Source organism: Elgaria multicarinata, chromosome 6, assembly GCF_023053635.1.
Source record: "Elgaria multicarinata webbii isolate HBS135686 ecotype San Diego chromosome 6, rElgMul1.1.pri, whole genome shotgun sequence".
NCBI lineage: Eukaryota > Metazoa > Chordata > Lepidosauria > Squamata > Anguidae > Elgaria > Elgaria multicarinata.
The window spans coordinates 28,964,438-28,986,100 of record NC_086176.1 but is presented as its reverse complement, the minus strand read 5'-3'; the positions used below and the strand labels follow the sequence as shown (position 1 = coordinate 28,986,100).

At 46.3% G+C, this 21,663-nt stretch overlaps 1 protein-coding gene across 1 annotated transcript; it reads left to right on the top strand.

The window, feature by feature from the left end:
- Positions 1-19,573: 19,573 nt before the first annotated feature.
- TMEM215 (transmembrane protein 215) lies at positions 19,574-20,329 on the top strand. The gene has a single exon (XM_063128535.1). The coding sequence runs from the start codon at positions 19,574-19,576 to the stop codon at positions 20,327-20,329; it is 756 nt and encodes a 251-aa protein (XP_062984605.1).
- Positions 20,330-21,663: the final 1,334 nt, after the last annotated feature.

Here is a 21,663-nt window from a genome sequence, read left to right as displayed (position 1 = left end):
ATATTAAAGGCAATATAAATACAAACTGGAGTGCTTTGGGAGAGGGGGAGAAATGTTTTCAAATTCCCAAATTTATGATCACATTTTTCATGTGGACTTTGAAATGCACATATATATTTTCTTAAAAAATACATATTTCCATGCTTTGATCAATGGGGTTGGGGGAGTGCACACTTTCGAAAACTATGTACATTTTTATCATTAGGGGTGTGCACGGACCCCCCGCTCCGCTTCACTTGCAGATCCGCCAATTTCCGGATCGGGCCGCTCTGTCCCGCCCCCCGCTCCGCCCACTTCCGCTCCGCTCCGCCCGGAGCTCCGGATCCGGATCCGGAGCTCCGTTTCCCCCCCCCCCATAGGCTTGCATTGAAAGCTAAAAAATTATACAACTTTTTTTCTGTTCAAGTTAGAAACCTCATGTTTGGCACCATGACACCTCATGGGGATATACACACGCACGCCAAGTTTCAAAGCAATCCCATCATCCCCTGATTTTTGGCGAATTTTTGAAAATCGGGCACCCCACACACAACATCCCTGCGAGGTGGGCAGGGGAGGAGGGAGGGAAGACAGGCAGGCATGCAGCTGGCATTTCTGGGGGCATAAGGAAGTGAGCCAAGGATAAGCCAGTAATGCATATAAAATGGAATAAATCAATCAATAAACAAAGGAGGGGTGGAATTAAAAGCAGCAGTGTTGCTCAATAAACAGCAAGAAGAATTTTTTTAAAAAGGCTATATCTGTCTTTTACCAGCAATAGGGGGACGTGCCCGGGGGAGGGGGAAGTAGCTGCCAGTTCAAGACACTGACAGCCACCAACAGCTCTGAGAAGAAGTAAAACGCTCACTTCGACTCATAACAGGCATTGCTCCACCACTGAAAAGTGACCATTCACTTCAACTCATGATAGGCATTGCTCCACCGTTTTACTCTCTTTGGAAGGCTCTAATGGCCTTCCAGTGCAGGAGAGAGTGGGGGCACGTCCACGATGAGATGCCCTAGGGGAGCTCATCCCCTTGCACCACATCTATTCAGTTGTTCACCAAGGTTAGGGTGGGGAGCAGTGCTGTGTTTCTATCTCTTATTCTTGGCTTAGTATATGATTTCAGGTTATGTTTGTGCATTTGGTGGGGCTACTGTGTTAAAAAACACGGGGAAAAGCCCGTTCAGATGAAGAAAGAGAAGTTTCCCAGAATCCCAAGTTACCTGTTTTGCCTATGCCCTCCTCCAACTTTGGGATCATCATGACCGGGAGCTGACTCTGCCCCTCAGCCCTTTGAAAAAGGTATTTTTCCCGCCGATTTTTTAAAAACTTCTAGCCCGCGACCCGTATTATGCAGAAAGTTGAGAGTGGTCTCAAAATGACCCCCATCCACGACTCTCTGTGCACAAGAATTTTCAGAATGATAGCTTAAACCCCCCCCCCCAGTTATCCCCGATTCTTTCCCTCAATGCAATCCTATGGGCGAAAAGCCGAAAACGCCGTTTGAGCCGCGCGGTTGACCCGATTTTCACAAAAATATAGCACGCGACCCAGACAACGCAGAGAGGTGAGAGTGGTCTCAAAATGACCCCCATCCACGACTCTCTGTGCACAAGAATTTTCAGAATGATAGCTTAAACCCTCCCCCCAGTTATCCCCGATTCTTTCCCTCAATGCAATCCTATGGGCGAAAAGCCGAAAACGCCGTTTGAGCCGCGCGGTTGACCCGATTTTCACAAAAATATAGCACGCGACCCAGACAACGCAGAGAGGTGAGAGTGGTCTCAAAATGACCCCCATCCACGACTCTCTGTGCACAAGAATTTTCAGAATGATAGCTTCAAAAACAACGTAGTTATGCGCGATTATTTGCCGCAATGCAATCCTATGGCGAAATGTTTTCAAGATGGCGACCGGAGCGCTCCGCCTGAACTAGGAGCTCCGAAAAATGGCCGCTTCTCTTCGCCTTGCTTCTAGGGGGTCCGCGGTCCGCTCCTACTCCGCCTCTGGGTAAGGCGGAGCAGGCCAATCCGCTACTGCTTCTACGCTCCTAATCGGAGCGGAGCACATCCCTATTTATCATTCAAACAAACCGAAATACAGCTTCAAAAGGGAACAGGATGAAATACGCTTCAAAGTGATTTGGTGAATTTATGTGAGCTCAAAAATTGTTGGTACTCCCATCCCAAACAAGGAATCTAATCTTTAGTGGAACCAATCTTCAATGGAAGTATCATCTATAGGTTTCTGTGTGATGACCACTTCAACCCTAGCCATGAATTTGTGGGGTAACTGACCATTACTCATAGGATCCCAATTAGTGGACCTATATAGATGTTGCCACCAATGTAACATTGATCCCATGTACCTTGCTTTTTCTATCCCCACACCCCAGCCCATACCCCCAGCAGCCATTCATTAGAGAAAGCAACAGGATGAACTCAGCATGACAGTACCTGCTCCTCTCCCAGAACACAGGTGAGGTTTTGCCATAGCCCTGGCCTTCAACTACCTATTGAGGGTACTGGGGATTTTGTGTGTGTTCTTGGGCCTTTAAGAGAATGCCTGGGATTACTATTCATCTTTCAACTTCTTTCAGTAGGCTTATAGTATTTAGGATACATGGATTTCTTGTCTGAGAATCTTAAAACTTTTCTGGATTCCTTAAATACTTCCTGCTCTTCTGATTCAATGGGCTGCTTTACAGTGGTACTGAAGTGCACTGACAACTGTTGGGGCCCATGACACATATACACCAAGCAGGATATAACACTGTGGAAGCGGTATGAAAGCAGTACATGGTATATGTCATGGGCCCCAACAGCTGTCAGTGCACTTCAATACCACTATAAAGCAGTAGAGTAGATCCTGCAGTGCACTTCATACAGCTTTCATAGTGCAATATCCTGCTTAGTGTAGATGAGCCCAATGTTTCAGATCCATTCCCAAAACAATTGTTCTCTTGCCTGTCTTCCTGACATTTTTAGGCAACTTTACATTTCCTGCATTTTGATAGATATGCCAATGTAATGTTAATGACTATGCAATATGTTGTTAAGAATAGTAAGCGATATTGCCAAATGTTATTAATGGCGACAGCACTAGGGACTTAAACCTTCACTGTGCCTTTTTACACCAGCCGAAAAGTGAATCCATTAAAGCCATAAATATTTTAGTGTGTTCTAAAAAGTTGCAGAACAAAAACAGTCTTTCCCCCCATCTGCCATATCATTTATGATAGGAGTCCAGATCGCGTTTTGTTAAAGAAATGATTTGGTAGCTGCTGGTGAAAAACAGGCCATATATTCAATGCAGGCAAATGTTCTATTAAAACAGTGGTGGGTCAGTGCATTTGTTTGCTTCTTTTAAAATGCTCAGCATAAAGTTCCGCCAGAGCATCTGCTTCTTCCAATGCTCCACTCTTACTGTGTTTTTCAAACTGTACTTCTATCTTAGTCATTTAACAGTTCTCTGAGATCAGTAATGATGGACAAAAAACCCCAAAGTAATGCTGTCCAAATTAACAAGCATCTGCTACAATGTGCAGCCATGGCAGGACTGTTGGGAGTATTCTAAACAGTGACTGGTAGGCTCAAATGGTCTGGCCGGGGCTCTGCACAAACTGAAAGCCCCATCCGACGAGTGTTTTATGGCATGCTCATTGCACTCACGGAGTTTGCTCAGGTCCCTCACATGACGTCGTCTGCCTTCCGCCGCTTCTGGCATTCCATGCACAAAAAAAAAAAAAAAAACCCTCTTTAAATCCAATGTATTTTAAAACTCAGAATTGCTGCTCTCTCCTGCTGTGTGCTGGAGAAGCAGCGTGATTAGAACAGCGGACTCAATGGGCCTTGTGCTCATTGTGTACTTTCTCTTTTAAAAAAGGAAATAACTGAGGAATGAAAACGCGGGCGGAGAAGCGAGGTAGGGAGTGTGTTAACCCCCGGTGTGATGAAGCTTTGAGAGTATGCCCTAGAATTAGAACCCTTTCCAGAATTCTATGCAACGTTCTACAGGGGCATCTTAACAGGCGAACTGTTACAGGAAGTGTTCCCTGAGGATAGGAGTTTAAAATCCCCAAGCTTATTGGAGGGACCTGCAACAACAAAAATGCAGTGTGGAGGGCTCCTTTTCAGGTTTCAGCGAAGTATTCATGCCTTTTCCCATGATATTTCATTCCATTCCTCCTTCACACCAATTTCCTAGCCCTTCCCTACCACCACCTCAACAGACACTAAGGGCCTTGCTAGACCTGCCGGGAAAAGCCGGCAGGGAGGCGAGGCGACGGCGCGCTAACATTAGCGCGCGCCGCCCCGCCTCCTAGACGGCCAACGCGCAGGGACTGCGGAAGCCCTGCAGCGTCAGCCATTATTTTGGGTTGTTAAAGGCCCGAAGACTCCGGAGAAGGTAAGCTGGATTTTTTACTTAAACCCCCCCATCCGGTCCTGATCCCTTCCCATGACTCCTGCCCACTCTTTCCCCTCCCTCCCTCTCCCTCCGTGTGTCCCGTGTCGCCCATCCTCCCTCTCCCCCCCCCCCCCAGGATCCCCCCGGCCCAATGGGCACAGCGCTCAGTCCATGGCTTTTTGCGGCTACTCGCAAAGCGATTAGCTGCAAAAAGCCACGGCCCTTGCTAGACGTTCTGCAGTCCCGGCCTCAGGCCGGGGCTGCGGAAAAGGCGCACCATAAGCGACTTCGCTTATGGCACGTTAGAGGAGGCTCCAGTGTGTAAGTCTGTGTTTTTTAGAATGTTGGCCTGAGTGGGCGGAGTTAGAATGTCTTGGGAGGGGGGAGGAGTGATATATAAGGGAAGGACTGAGGGGATTGAAAAGGCTTTTCAGGGAGACTTGTTAGGTACTCTTAGAGTCTGAAGTGCTCTCTGTATTTATGGTACTTAAGTTCTGGGAAATTTGAGAGTCAGTGTAGTGAGTGGTGTCTTTAGAGTGTGGTGTGCACGTAGTGGAAGTATATTAATCAATACTGATAATAAAGAAAGTTCAAGAGTGATTGTGTGAGGAAAAGGGAAGCGCGAATGTGTATGAGTGACTGGATTGTATGAAAGGTTTCAAAAAGGTTTTTAAATGTTGTTATTTGAAACAAAGCTTATGAACTTTTAAAAATAAATTTTGATTGTTTGTTTTAAAACTACCACAAAAATCCCACGTGTCTGTTTGGCATTTATCATCTTAAGTTTACACATTTAACACCCACTCTGACAATCATTCACCTCAGCAGATATAACTCACAGCGCATTATTATATATATTAAAATCCATTCTCCTTTTTAAACCCCTTTCTCCACATAGTTTGGAGGAAGGTGGTTTTCATCCCTTGCCTCAGGCATATCAAGCGGTGGTGCTTGGCTTGAACAGGGAGTAGCCTCGGCCGGGTCTGGTGTTCAGAGCCTGTATCGCCCCATATGAAGTGGTGGTAGCGGTAAGGTCTGTTGTTCAGAGCCTGTGTCATGGCACCCGCCATTTAATTTTTTTTAAAAAAAAGAGACAGGAGCGTAGGAGCGCTCCAGCAACAACCGGTTGAGTGTGGGGGTTTTTTTTGTGTTTTTAAAATTGATTTCCCCACTCCCCCCCCCAACCCCGATGGGCGCAGCACTCCTCCCGGCTCCGCGCGAGTAAAGCCGCGGAAACGGGCCACATGCTCGCCATCTCGGGCTCAGCCTGAGACTGCGGGAAAAACCAGGGCTAAAGGGTAGGGCTGTATCCCGGGTCCACAGAGGGATGATCCCTGCCTGATCCTGGGATCCCCTATGCGTCATCTGGATGCACAGGGATGATCCCGGATATCAACCCGGGATATAGCCTAGTCTAGCAAAGGCCCAAGTTTACGTAAGAGTCAAAATAATTTTGACACTGTATCACTTCCGCAAGAGCAAAAGTGAACTTTTGTTGGTATTACTGAGCAACTATTTCATTTTGTTGGTTAGGTCAATGGTCATTGCTCTCAAGTACCTGGAGGAGAAACCTATTCTTCACCCTCTCAGAAACGGGGGGGGGGGGGGATAAGAACATCACCATAAAAAATAGCTACGCAAAATCCAATAGGAGACAATTGACATAACAGAATGCTTTGCTGAACTTGTTGTGGCTTATATACCAGCATGTCAGATTCTTCCCAAGGCCTTCCATGTGAATCACCCTCATGAGGTAATTGTACAAAGGCACCTAGTGGTGAAAAAAATGCCCATTTTATTTAATACACAATAAAGGCCAAATTAGGTACGATGGTGGTTATGTGTCAGAACTGAGTCATCGTTGCTTCTCTATAATGGGGTGGGGGGTAGGGTGGGCTGGGGGATTTAAAGCGCAGCATACATATCTACACGTCCCCCACCGCTCCAACTGTTTTTTCTCCTGCTGGTGTTGTGTGGCCAGTCTAGCAATAAAACTTGCCAGGGGAAAATTGTCAGAGGAGAAATGGTTTGAGGGGAAGAAAGCACAGATGGAAACAAGGGTCAATTTCTCCTAGGGTGACCCTATGAAAAGGAGGACAGGGCTCCTGTATCTTTAACAGTTGCATAGAAAAGGGAATTTCAGCAGGTGTCATTTGTATATATGGAGAACCTGGTGAAATTTCCTCTTCATCACAACAGTTAAAGCTGCAGGTGCCCTGCCCTCTTTTAAATCTGGACACTCTAGTATAGCTCCTGCAGCTTTAACTGCGGTGATGAAGAGAAACTTTCACCAGGTTCTCCATACTACACAAATGACACCTGCTGAAATTCCCTTTTCAATACAACTGTTAAAGATACAGGAGCCCTGTCCTCCTTTTCATATGGTCACCCTAATTTCTCCCATCCAACAATTTAGCTACTTGGCACAAACTAGACTGAGTTGTGCCACCATCACATCTAGTCAACATGTCTAGTTGACTTAAGTCTTTGCTCACTCCTGAATTGAGCACATTTACTAGATCTGTGACATATGAGTTTACGATGAAACACTATGTATCAAACTTCAGACAACAAAGGCAAGAGTGAACATGCAGAGTCAATGTTGACACCAGCCACCAACAAAGGGTTCCTATTTATCACATCCTCAAATCCTCCCACCGCCTCAATTTCATTTTTCCATTTGATATCAAAGAAAATGCTTAATTGATCAAGTGAAATTCCCCATTTGCACAAATTCCAGAAGCATAGGTAATGTTCAAGCCAAAATCTGTAACAAAGAGCTTAAGGCTGAATAATTTATTGTTGCATGAGCTTTCGTGGGCCAAAATGTTGGCCCCAGGAAGTTTATGCCACAATAAAATGTTTAGTCTTGAATCATGCAATCCTATGCATATCTACTCAAAAGTAAGTCCCAATATTGTCATTTGGGGCTTACTCCCAAGTAAATAGGATTGCATCCTAAACTGCCATTAGACTCAAAGCTCCATCACACCGGGGGTTATTTATTTAAAACATTTATATCCCGCCCTATATCATTAAGATCTCAGGGCGGTGTACAGATAAAAGCATACAGTATAAAACAATAAATAGACACAGCTAAAAACAAATTAAACTATGAACCAAGTTAAAACAATATATAATTTAAAAGCAGTAAAAACAATTAAAACAGTTAAAACAATGTGCCATCTTAATGAATTTAACCATTAAAGGCTTTGTTAAAAAGCCACGTTAACACGCTCCCTACCTTCGTTTCTCTGCCGGTGTTTTCATTCCTCAGTTACTTCCTCTTTCCAAAAGAGGAAGTACACAACAAGCACAAGGCCTATTGAGTCTGCTGCTCTAATGGCGCTGCTTCTCCTGCACACAGCAGGAAAGAGCAGCGATTCTGAGTTTTAAAAAAAATCTGACTTAATTGGGGGGGGGGTGTTGCAAAAGGAAGGCCAGAAGGGGCGGAAGGGGCGCAGAGGCAGACGACGTCATGTGAGGGACCTGAGCAAACTCCGTGAGTGCCCAGTAACGAGCGTGCAATAAAACGCTTGTCGGATGGAGCTTTCATCATTGTTATTGTTGACATACTAACCACATCACATGAAACATCCGATGTTGTTAGTACATCCGTTCTGCAAACGGAGCTCAGCTGCCTCCTCAGGAGCTGCCTCTCTGCAAAGCTAAGAGCAAAATGAGATCTATTTTTAAAACACTTTGTAGTGTCACACATTAACAGGAATTCATGCAGCAAGTATAGCTTTGGCTCAGCTGGAAACTTATGATTCAATCCTTCTTTTTCTTTAAGCCTTTAACCACAAATATGAAAATGTAAAGCTACTGTGCTAAATATTGTGTTTCAAATTGCTCTCCTTATCACCCGCAGACACAATTGTCTAAGAGTGCCACACACAGTCGGCACTAGTCCAATAATTTCTTTCTGTGACTCTAAGCTACTGGAATCTGGTTTTCACTTTTCTAGCAGATCACTGGCACACTTTAGAGAACCAATTTTTAAGAACTAACAACAAGAAGTCCCTTGTAGTTCATGGATAAAATCCACATTCCATTATAGTTCATGACAAAGTTCCCATTGATCTTAATAAAGCTGCTTTTCTCCTTATGGTGAATTGATTAATTTGTTTTCACTTGCCCAAAGAAGAGATAGCTCAGAGTTCAAGCCTTTTATGAGCAGTATTTGCAAGTGGGAGGGTGCGTGTGCATTAGTACATAGTGTACAGCAATGTATATACTCTGCCTTTTTATATGTAGATATCAGTATACAAAAATGCACATACACAGTCCTTCTTCTATAACAATTCAGGACAACAACATAAGAACGGCAAAATCATGCACTGTGAGCTGCCTTAAGGTTTGGTACTCTAAAAAGCAGCCTGACAAAATCCTATGGGATGCACCCTGGCTACTCCGAAGGTTGCAATCCTATGGGATGCACCCTGCCTACTCCTACTTGTACGTCTTTGAATCCAGAGGCTTATGAGAACCCTATGCAGAGCCGGAGGCGCCTTGTGCCACCTCCTCTGCATTATACCTAGACAGGCAACTCCACTGATCTAGCAAAGGCTTAGGAAGGGGGAGGGAAGGAGGCTGGGGACAGCTAGGGATATTCCCACATCTCCAGTCCTCTCCTCTGCCCACCCCCGGGAACATCTCCTTTCCCCTGTCTCTGCGCTCCATTTTACAAGTGTGGAGAGGAAACCAGAGCACTTCTCTCCTTACTGACTACAAGGGGGAGGGAACAGTGAGCGCAATTTCCTAGCTCCCATCTCAGAGCCCTGTCTCAGAGCTCATAGCCAGGAAACCGCACAATCCTATGGCCATATCTTGCCCTACTTTTTAGGCCTGCTTTTTCCACGGTCTTGGGCTGAGCCCAAGACCGCGAAACATGTGGCCGGGCATTGTGGTTTGTCCCGGTTCTTTGCGAGGAGCCGGGACCTGCGCACAGGACGCAGAGCTCCTCAGCAGCTCTGCGCTCATCAGGGGTGGGGTGGGGGGAGAGGGGAAAAGTATTTTTAAAACAAAAAAACAACCCTACCTTTTAGTGCATGAGCGCTCATGTGCTGCTTGTTTTCTTAAAAAAAAAAAATGGCAGGCACAACGCCTTCCGAGGCCATCGCGCGCTGCATGTAAACAGAGGGGGGATCTCGCGATAAACACATCGCGAGATCTTCACCCTTCCATCATGCAATAACAAGAAGGTCTAGCTAAGGCTTAAGTCTTCCCAGTTGATAAGATTGGTCCCTAAATGTATTTAAAATAAATAAGGATCATATCATCAGATGGAAGACATTTCTTCCTGGAAACTTGCATTTGGCTACTGTGAGCTAAAGGTCTTTCAGTTTCAGCAGCAGCGAGGGAAGACTGAGGGCTGAGTTATGCTGACAGTCATGATCCTAAGCAGAAGAAGCAGTGATGGAAAAAGGAAGGTGAGATTTTGCGCATCCTCTTAATGGCCACTTCTCATTTGCAAATGTTCCCTCCTCCCTATTCATTTCTGTTTATCTCAGCTTCATTTTGAGACCAAGGCTGTTTCTACACCCCAGCTGAGTCCCTGTGCATCCAAATGACGCACAGGGACTCCCAGTGGTAGGGGGGACGGGCATGGGTTTTCCCAGGGATAACCCCCCCCCCACTGGGAAAACCCAATACTTCCTGCGATCTCATCCCGAGACTGCGGGAGGTGTGGGTGCCCATCCCGGCTTCTTCCCTCCTCCCTGCAAGTAGCGTGGGTCAGCAGAGGGAAGGAGCTGGGCTGGGAGCATTCCAGGGACATTGGAGTGGTGTGGAGAGCAGGGTAGGGGCTTTTTTTTAAAAAAACTTACGTTTTGCTGGAGCGTAAGTGCGCTCCAGCTCCTATTCCTTTTTAAAAAATGGTGCCACAATGGGCGCAATGTCCCTCTTCACTTCCAGGATGTCGCATGGCCCTCTGAATGCAGGGCGATGATGCCAGGAGCCAGGAATCCCGGGATCATCTCCCCTGCACCCCTCTTTCCCCTGTAGGTGTAGAAAGGGCCCAAGTCAATGGGGAAAGCAGCAGGACAGAGGATTATACAGGAAATAGAGTGGTCGTGGTAAATCACATGGCTTCCCGCTCAGCATATCTCCCCTTTAAATGCAGCCCTGCTTCCGCTCTGCCTGGCAGAGGCGAAGACCAGGTCTTGGGAATTCCATGTTTGCTATCGAATGCCTCACATTCCAACCTATCTTTCAAACCGCTGGTTTGCCATAAGGATGAACGCACCAAGAAATTTCTCAAGCACTTAATGCTAAAGAAAACATTAATAATGAAATACTCCAAGAGAAAAGAAACGGAAATTTGACTTAGCTCACAAAAGTGTTCAAAACTCTGGATGCAAAGGAAACAGGGGCAGGATCTACACTACTGCTTTAAAGCAGTAGTGTAGATCCGGCCTGGGCCTTCAGCATGCTTAAGACCATTTCTCAAATTTTGATTTTATTCGCAGGAGTGCTGCTCCATGCTCCACAACTTACCTGTGTCTGATCTCCAAGTGCATGGGTCTGTTGTAAGTCTTTTTGACATCATAATTATCATCGTAGGAATAACCATGGAGAAAAACATGCATGGGAAAGAGCCCACAGTCAAAGAACTTAAATGTTGACGTAGCTTACTAAAATGGCTGTGCTGCTGTACAAGCAATCAAAAACTGAAACTTGAATCTTCCAGGTCAGTCTCACAGAACAGGCCACATTCATAGTTATTTTTGCAACACCTTTTTTTTTTTAACAAGGTAAGGAAATTATAATGTGTGAAGTATCCCCCAGGCTGCCACCAAGATGGCAACTCTATTAAAATGTAAAAATTAAACCTGAGATGGGGGTAAACGGGAATTAAGTCAATTCATTGTAGCAAATAAATTCCCATTCCTGGTTCATGCTACAAAATAAATTGAAAAATTGAAGGGCCTAAAACAGTTGATCTTTTCAAGATAAATTACCTTGATTATTTTGTGGCTGATCCATACCATACTAAACATATATTACAATGGGCATCCTCTCTCTGTGCTCAGTGAAATGTACTTTCAGAAATATTGCCTAAAGGATTATGGTGGAAGCTGTGATCCAGGAAGCTGCTTAGATCCACACAAAGGGCTTAGGCTAGCCCAGTTGATTTTTTTGTTTTTGTTTGACTTCATTCCTTTGAAAAGCTGACCCCCCATGCCATATCACAGATGGCTTTTGCAATTTCCACAATGAACCACCCAAAACTTTGCTATGCTTTTCAAGAAAAAAATAAGTTCAAAGCCCCTTGAATTCACAGAACAAGTTTTACAATGCTTGAGATTGTAGCTTTAGAGTCAAGGAAGATGCATGAAAGACTGCTTTTGAAGGCAAGGTGGTCATGTGTCCTACTTTATAGAGGATGGTCCTCTATTTGAAGGTGTCCTCTATTCTTCAAAGATAAAGAACCATAAGAAGGGAGAACCGGGACATTGAAATTGCCCAACAGCAGACTGAACAAGGCACAGAGATCACCAATCATAGTTCTTCCTACTATGGTAAGATGTATTGCATTTGTATTTAAATTATAATTATTTTATATGCTCATTTATACATAAAGTTAAGCAAATATGTGTCACCTTTTAATCACTTTTTTGGCAACGTGTAAGTGGCCACCCTATTCTCAGGTTGGCATTGGGCCAGATCTGACAATACATACTGGGTGGTTTGCTCCCCTATGCATTTTGGGAAGGGAGGGGTGTCTTCTCTCCAAACCCACCTGGCTGTCCAGCCTTCAACACCACCAGACAACCATGACCTTTTTAATAGGACATAGTCATATAACATTTATGAATTTATTAAGCAATTTTTACCCACCTTTTTCACTGCAGGAAATCCTGAGCTACAGCATCTTTCCAGCCTCTGTTTGAAGACATCAAGCAGGACACAGAATAACGGGCTGAAGTTACAGGAAGCCAGATTCCAGCTGGACATCAGGAAAAACTTCCTGACTGTTAGAGCAGTACGACAATGGAACCAATTACCTAGGGGCCTTCAAGAGGCAGCTGGACAACCACCTGTCAGATACTGTATGCTTTAAGGTGGATTCCTGCATTGAGCAGGGGGGTAGACTCGCTAGCCTTGTAGGTCCCTTCCAACTCTACTATTCTATGATTCTGTGCTTCTATGATCAAGTGTTAGAGAGCCCACCACTCCTCTAGGTAGGGATGGAGCAAAAATCAGCCTGCACCTGCGAGCTCACCTGATGGATTTTTTCCCCATGGTCCCTAAACTGACAAAGGGGGTGCAGGTATGGGCGGAACTCACTTTTGCCCTGCCTGCGAGAGCCCTTTGTCCTTCTTCCCCCCCCTGTGGTAATGGTGGCTGCCATTACCACTGTGGGCCGAAATACGCAATTTCCCCAAGGCTGGAGAAAAGTGGAGGGAGAAAATACGCCATTTCCCCAGCCCTGAGGAAATTGCAATACGTTAAAGGCTGGGGAAATTGTGTTATGTGGGAGGAGAAGGGTGACAAGGAGGAAGATCCTGCTGTTTCCTAGGGCTCCTTTAAACAGCAGACATGTTTCAAGGGAGCGTCTCCCTCCCTCCCTGGCTTGTGTGCAAAGGAGCGGGGGTGGGTGAGTAGTTTGCTGTAAGTCTGCATCCCTCGGCACACTTACTTGTGAATAAGTCGCATTGAACACAATAGAACTTAGTTCTGAGTAGACACATGAGGAACTACTAGCACAAGCTAATAGAAAGGAGAAATTTTTAAAAAAGAATCACAAGCACAACTCTAATCTAGCATAATGAAGGGTCTCCCTTACTTGGGAGTAAGCCAGATCTGCCTCCCTTTGTTGCAGGGAGGCATTTTACCCTCTTCTTCTGATAGAGCAAAAGCCCTTCCTCGGCAAGTTCATAGCGTAATGTCAGTTTTACACACTGCCGATTTCATGCCATTAGGGGGTTTATTCCAGTTTATCTCTGATTTTTTAAAGAACAGAATAAGGAGAGGGCAACCACGGGAGAAGTCCTGTTTGTACACAGCATCATGTAATCCACCCAGAAACTTCTGTGAGTAGCCAATCATGAGTGTGCTATAAATAGCTCATTCAGAGAAGCCCCAAGTATGTATTGTCCAATCTGACCAACTGTCTTGGGAAATACATTTCTCTGGTTCACGTAACTTATTAGAAATAAGTTCACATGTTCATTCCGATTACATGCATCCAGATTACTTTCTGACAACAACATGTTTTCCATCATTCATCTCAACAACTCTGTGGTAAATAAAATAAGATTGAAGACTGACAGACATTCTGAGGTGTGGTGGAAATGATTTGAACACACTTTTGCTGAATTTCAAACCGCTGCCACCAGATGTAGAGTGCATGTCTGTCATTACCCTTAAACTACCCCCTGAATTCTTCATTGGAGAACATGATTATGTTGTTCAAGGGGTTCAGAACAGCTTTTGCGCACAAAAAAGGCCATAGCTAGACCTAAGGTTTATCCTGGGATCGTCCCGGGGTCATCCCTGTTCATGTAAATGACACACAGGATATCCCGGGAGCAGGCAGGGACGATCCCGGGATAAACCTTAGGTCTAGCTAAGGCCATAGTCATACGTGCTGTGAAGACAGTATCTTTGCACACTGAACTCCTGTCAGCCAGTGAATAAAATCCTCAGAAGGGAGTGAGAGGAATACGGAGGACTGAAACAGGAGCTGTCAGCGCATGGAAGTCCAAACACAACAATGTGGTTATAAAAGGCATTTGTTGTCTAAGCAAAATGCAAATAAAAAATATGCATTTTGAGAATAGCCCCTCCGGTTATTATTTATTTTACAAGACTTGCTGAAAGAGTATTAAGTCTCACGATAATAGACTGTAATATATCATTTTTGAGCAAGCACAATGGTAGGCAAAAAAATAAAATTCTGTAAAATACACACACACCTTGAAACTCGCATTACTATTTTCCTTCTTATCTGCAGGCAGGAAAATACTATGTGTACGAGGGGGGAGGGAATTGGAGGAGGGGATTGGGAAGAGCCACTGGAAGAGCAAGTGTGGTGTGTGAGCCAGTGTGGCGTAGTGGCTAAAGTGTTGGACTGGGAGTCAGGAGATCCAGGTTCTAGTCCCCACTCGGCCATGGAAACCCACCGGGTGACTTTGGGCCAGTCACAGACTCTCAGCCCAAACTACCTCACAGGGTTGTTGTTGTTGTGAGAACAATATGGAGAGGAGGAGGATTATGTATGCTGCCTTGGGTTCCTTGGAGGAAAAAAGGCGGGATATAAATGCAATAATAAATAAATAAAATAAGGGGAAGGTCAGTGGTGCAGCTAGGGCAGGACGTCAGGGCTGAGGTCCAGGGGGATGACCACCAAATGACTACCAAGAGTGTGACAGATAGGGGCTGTGGCAAACAGGCTCACTGAGAGTACCTGCACAAGAGTGAGCATGATGGGGCCCACCAGGGCTGACACTGGTCACTGCAGCATCCTCTCTATTTCCTCTTTTTTTAAAAAATATTATAATCAAGGACTGGCCAGGCATGTAGATGATTACAAAAGCTCATTTTTTTATTTTTAAAAAGTCCCCCTTTTCTGTAACAAAATGGTGCTTATTCCTATGTAAATGTGTTTAGCATCAAGGCAGAAGCTGCAAATTCCATTTTATCCTTGTAGTCATGATGCTGCTCTGATTTAAGTGAGTTTAAAATGTGAATCTGCACAGGCCCGGAGTTGTTTTTTTTAAATCAGGGTTGGCCAACAGTCTTTTTGTGTAGGATGAGCGGGCAGGTTGCTCTACCATGTCAGGAATGTATAACGGGTTGTAAAAATTTAGTTGTAATACAAATGACCATCTAAAGCACACACACACACACACACACATCATAAAACAATTATGTCCGGGGTTTAAAATTAGCTGGGGAAGGGAAGCAAAACACACATGTGATTTTGTTCCGACACAAGAGAAATGTGATAACAAAGCAATGAGAAGCTCCACTAGAACACCTGCTGTTCTGCTGTTCGTGGCTTTTGCTCTTGATACACTGTGTTGATGAATTCAAGGTTACTTAGAGTTGGCGGAAAAAGAAGCCAAGAATTCTCCTATGAACTTGAAACCATTCTATTGGCACGATAGCCAAGATTCCCAGACTTCAATGTATTACTTACCAAGGCTATCCCAGTAGGCCCTGGCCAGTGGGTGTGCAAGCAAGCAAGCAGAGCAGTGAACACTGATAGAGGGTTGGACAGAGGCTTCCACAGTGACTTCTGTACATGTGGAGGCTCTAATTAGGGCTATTGTGTGGACCAAGGTAGTGAACTACAGGCTGTAGCTAGACCGAAGGTTTACCCCAGGATTGTCCTGGGGTCAAACCTGTTCATCTAAGTGCCACGCAGGGCATCCAGCGCTCAGACAGGGACGAACCCGGGATGATCCTGGGATAAACCTTAGGTCTAGCTACAGCCATAATCTCCAGACTTGTCAAAAACAGGGCCAGAGACTTCAAAAGATCAGTCGTTGTGCTTTTTCTTTTTAATAATAATAAAAAAGACTGTTTCTGCTGACTTTTATCATGAAAGCAACTTTTCTTTTTAAAACAAAAACAAACAAAAACATAGGTATCAGCCCCACAAACACGTTCAAAATTTCTTTTTGAGACACTCTTTACTTATCACATAATGGGTTGCCAGATCAAATAAAAAAGAGGAAAAAAGAAAGGAGGAAAGAAAGAAAGAAAGAAAGGAAAAGAAGGGACACAAACAGGGACACACACACAATAATAGTCTTTCATAAACACAATACTTCATCTCACATACCCCTACCTACTCATGTCCTATCCCACTCAATTAACATGGATGCCGGTGGGCACACAGGCCTAATGCATGTGTGGTGCAAGGCATGTTAAGAAACGACAACCATGAGTTTCACACATGGTGAATCATGTTTTAAGTGGAGAGCTAGCATACTGCATTAATGAATGGCAATGTGGCATACACCCAGAGGACGGGTTAGCACTAGTTTGTTAACACTGCACATATAGGCTGCATGACCAATTTTTAAACCAGGCCACTTTCTCACTGGGCTCCAATATGGAATTTGTTGCTAAAAGATGTGTTGATGTCCACTTGCTTAGAGGGCTTTAATAAGGAATTAAAGAAATGCATGGACAGCCCTGACAACACCTATTAGTCATGAGAAAGACAGTATTCCTTGGCATACCAGATGCTTGGCTCAAATGACAGCATAGGCCTGTAGCCTTCATGCCTCAAGGATTGTTCACAAGAACGTCTTCCATACACATATGTGTGGAAGAAGCAGTGGAATTGCACCCATTGTCCCTGCCCTCAATATTCACAGGCACCCGTCACAAGGGCCGACCCTACCATGACACATAGTGAACCAGCTGCCTCAGGCAACTGACCTGGGCATCATAGAAGGACAGCAAAGAGGCACTTATGGGATTTTCTGTCTCAGGTGTCAAAATAACTTGACCACCTGTGGGTCCTATGCACCTTGACCTGGGGCAAGGACGGCAGCATTCACTGCTCCACCTCAGGAACCAAAGTGCCTTGGGTTGGCTTCAGTGAGGTCTGCATGTTGGGCTGAATATCACTGGGGGATGAGGTGCTGTAAGCATGTGAGCTCTCTGTGCCAGCAGAAACCCTGACTCACAAGGTTTCCACTAGGACAGCATCCGTTTTTGAGCAGCTCTCAGGGGGGCTTATTTTAGGTTCAAAGATTATTTTAGGTTCAAAGATTATTTTAGGTTCAAAGATTATTTTGGTTCAAAGTTCTTACTGTCAGTAACTATGCCTTAGAAGATGCATTTCAACCTTTCAGAATGGGGGTATGTGTGCAAACAATCTGTGGCTGGCTGGCTGAAAGCGGCAGGGCAAGACCTTCTGGGGAACCCCAGAGGGCTGGATTGGGACCCAGGGTTCATCTACACCAAGTGGGATATTCCACTATGAAAGTGGTATGAAAGCGGTACATAAAAGGCAGGAGCCACATGACTGCTTTATAATGGTATTGAAGTGCACTGGCACGGCTACACCAAGCAGAATGTAACACTATGAAAGTGGTATGAAAGCGTTATATGGCATGTGTCAATGGGCCCCAACAGTTGTCAGTGCACTTCAATACCGCTATAAAGCAGTAGTGTGGCTCCTGCCTTTTATATACCACTTTCATACTGCTTTCATAGTGGAATATCCTGCTTGGTGTAGATGAGCCCTGGGGGTGGCAGGAGGCACCTGGACATCAGGTGCAGGGCTACAGGCTGCGATCCTGCTGCCTTCCAAGTGTTTGCTTCACATAAGGAGGGAGCCCTTGTGAATGCGGCTCTGGAAGCGGGCTCCGCCCTCAGTATCCTGATGCTGGGCTGGATGCTCCTGTCCTCCTTCTGTCCCGCCTGCGTTTGCGCGCGTTACTTCGACTCCAGCCCCCAACCCCCGTTCCACTCAGGGAGACTTACTTCGGAGTAGACACATCTAGGATCGCGCCCCGTCCACTGGGTCACACAGCGGAGGCGCCCACGCCAGCAAGGCTCTGGCTAGCGTCCTCAGGATGCGTGGGCGACGCCGAGGCCCACCTCCGCGCGCGCGCGCGCGCTCGGGTGCTATTGCTGCGCGCGCATCGACGCCGCCTCGACGGGCCGCAAGTGACGAACACGGCCCTTTTTTGCCAATTGCTGCGTGGGCATTGGGCGCCAAGGACAAGGTGGCTTCTTAATCTTTGCCCTCAGGGGGTATTGAGCAAACCGACCCACACGTAGCCCCATTGCGTGGGGGGCAAAGGGGCAGGTGGGGCATTTGGGAGCGAAGCGGACACGGCTGCAGTAAAGGGGCGGCCTGCTTCGCTCCCTACCACGTTAAACGCGCGCCTCCTCCCTGCCTTTAGCCCACTGGGACTCTCCTCCACTGGGAGGGCCGCTAAGCATCTGCAAAGGAAGCGACGGGCGGGGGGGGGGGGCTTTGCACCCGCAGAGGCGCACCTGCCTCCTGGCAAACAGGGTTTCCATCCCGACGCCGTCCTTCAGTCTGAACCACCCAGACGATCACGTTGCCTTGCAAAGCCCCTGGCATGGCCTTGTTTCTTTGATACGCCAGTTGCGGGGCGGCAGTGTTCCTCCCCTAGAAAAGCCGGATCCTATACTAATGTTTATTCGCAAGTAAGAGGACTTATTCCTGAGTTGTGCGTATAGGATCGCAGCAGTGCGGCTGGAGCCTATGCACATTTACTCCGAAATAAAGTCCATTAGATTCAATGGGATCTACTGTCTTAACTTCGGCTTGTAACGAATATGATGTGGGTGTGGGTGGGTGTGTGCCACACATACACACAAACACTAAGGCCGTCTCCCCTTTAGATTTAAGTACACCCATCTTTGTGTGGCACACGCTTAACTGTTTCAAGAGGGGTCGCCGTGTTTAGTCAGTTGGGCGCTGCAAAAAATAACGAAGAGCCTGGTGGCACCGGAAAGACGAGCACGTTTATTCTGGCATAAGCTTTCGCGGTGGAAAGTGTCCACTCGCATCAGATATCCAGGGTGCACGGAAGTTTATGCCACAATAAATGCGGTGGCCTTTCAGGTGCCACAAGACTCTTTTTTTTGTTTACACTGAAACTGCGTGACCGATTCCTTCCCTCACCCGACGTTGTTGTGATTGTTACCGCTGCTGGGTTCTGTCTTGGGTTGTTGTTTTTGCAATTGTTCTTAATGCGTCTCCCGGCTCCGTTGATCTCCGGCCCCGGGATCCAAACGAGAGCAGCCCAGAGGCCCACGGGACTTCACGTGTACGATCGCAAGGCAAAGGCAGCTCTTTTGCAAGGCTGGCTTCCGCCGCGGCAGCAGCGGCGGCGGCGGCGCTTAGAGCAGCGGCAGAAGGCAGCCGAGCAGTGGGGAAAGGGGAGCGAGCCTGCCTGCCTGCCTGCCTGCCTGCCTGCCTGGCGGAAACCGTTTGCTGGAGCCATGCTGGAGGCCAAGCCAAGGCTGAGCCTGCGGAAGCCCCTCGAAGGTGGGGAGAGGCATTGAGGCGCCTGCTGCGAGCATTGCGTTGGCTTCGGAGTTGCCGGCTGCCTTGTGAGTGCGCGTCCCTCCCCTTTCGAAGGATACCCCCGGAAAACTCATCTCCGCCCCCCTCCTTGCTTATTGCTTAGCGAAGCAAAGGGCTCCGATGACCTAGGCGAGTTGGGTTAAGCCATGCGGCCCGACGACATCAACCCTCGGACTGGACTCGTGGTGGCTTTGGTCAGCGTCTTCCTGGTGTTCGGCTTCATGTTCACGGTTTCTGGGATCAAGGGCGAGACTTTGGGCGACATCCCTCTCCTGGCCATCGGGCCGGCCATCTGCTTGCCCGGCATCGCCGCCATCGCCCTGACCAGGAAAACCGACGGCTGCACCAAGTGGCCCGACAACCGCGGCTCCCCGCCGTGCAGCTGCTGCTGCCGCAAGAAACCCAGAGACAAAGACGTCCTGGAGCTGCTCAGGACCCCTTCGGACCTGGAATCGGGCAGGGGCAGCTGCGACGAGCTGGCCAAGAAAGCCTACGCCGCCAAGGACGGCAAGGCGGGAGGTGGCGGCGGTGGTGGAGGAGGAGGAGGGGACGACTCGGTCTCCACCTGCACCACCATCACCACGGCCACGGGGGAGTGCAGGAGCTTGGTCCCCAAAGTGAATCAGGAGGAGATGCTGAGATACTTGGAGAACTGTTACCCGGAGATGCCTGGGAATGTATTCGTGGCCGAGGCCACCCCTTACAGTGCCTTAGAGGAGCGGCAGCAGGAATCTCCGGTCTTGGAAGGGGCTCACGCCACGGACACCGAGGACAACATTTTCGTGGCGCCGCGAGACAGCATCATCGTCTGCTCCTACAAGGAGAACAGCCCTTACGACAGGTACTGTTGTTACATAAACCCCAGCGAAGAAATCTGCTCGGATCACGAGGCGATCGTTTGAACCAGCCCTGGTGGACGGGGCGCTTTCTTTCCCCCCTCCGACTGTTTTCTTTGAAATGATTTGGCCATGTCTTTACTACAACAACAACAACAACAACAAAGAATAACGAACACTCCCAACCTCGGGCTCTTTTAAGATAATAAAAATAATACTGGCTGGTTTTGCACTGCATGGGACAATCCTCATAGCTGTTAACTTTAAAAACCCGGTATGTGACTGATACTCAAACCTTTTGTGCCTGAAATACTTGATTTTATTTTATTTTATTCCTGTTAAAAGTAATAATGAGCATGTTTAAGGAGAACAGCAGTCTTTTCTATGATGACTTATAAGCAATGATCCTTACTTTTTTTTGTAATAACGTATTACAGATATTGCAGGGTGGAGCAGAGTGAAAATTCCAGTGGACTTGCAAGTTAATAGTGAGGCAGAACTCAAATGTCTGAAGCTCCTGGAGTTTTTTGTTTTTAATATTGTTTAAACTCTAAAGATCTTTGGAGTTTTGCCTTTCCCTTGACTTCTGCAAGCACTCATTGGAGGCGGGGCACAGTTTTCTTTTCAGATGCTTAAGGTTGTTGGGAGGGATTTTTTTTTCCATTGCCATCATATTAAGGATCAGGCAGGTAAGTTCAGGCAGTCCTGGGTGCACAGAAGTAAAGACTGAGAGTTATATCAGTAAAGAAGGGCAATGGGAGAGAGAAATAGAAACCATAAAGTTCATACTGACAGCAGAGTTGCTAAAAGTTCAAATACGATCCCCCCTTCTTCTTTTTTTGCTGTTATTAATTATATTATTTTTATTTATTTTAAAACATTAACATAACACACATTTACAACTGGTTCATACCCATCTACCCCCCAATAGCATATTCATTATAGTTTATTATATGTTACATCATCATTCTGTCAGGCCAGAAACACAGTCGGAAAGAAAACAGTAGCTCCTTTGTGTAAAATCTCTAATGAAATTCACTTGAAATACAGCATAACTGATCTGGAACAGGATAACTTTTCAAGGTTTTGCACTGACATCTGATTTTGGCTTTAGAAAGAAATATGGGAGTGGGCGCAACATTTTTTGGGGTGAGGGAATCTGAACAAATTGTCCTTTTTTTACAGCAAAACCATAGGGAGCAGAAGAACTGTAAGAATAAAAGTCATGGTCACATACAACCACATTGGTAATTTTTTAAATGACAAAATCTGATTCTCTGACTTTAGCACTCACTGTGGCTACTTGATCTCCCCCCTCTGCTCCGAACACTGATTGAGTGTAAAGCATAATGTCTTACATTTTGGTGTCAAATGTAATGTAATGCATGCATGTCAATCAG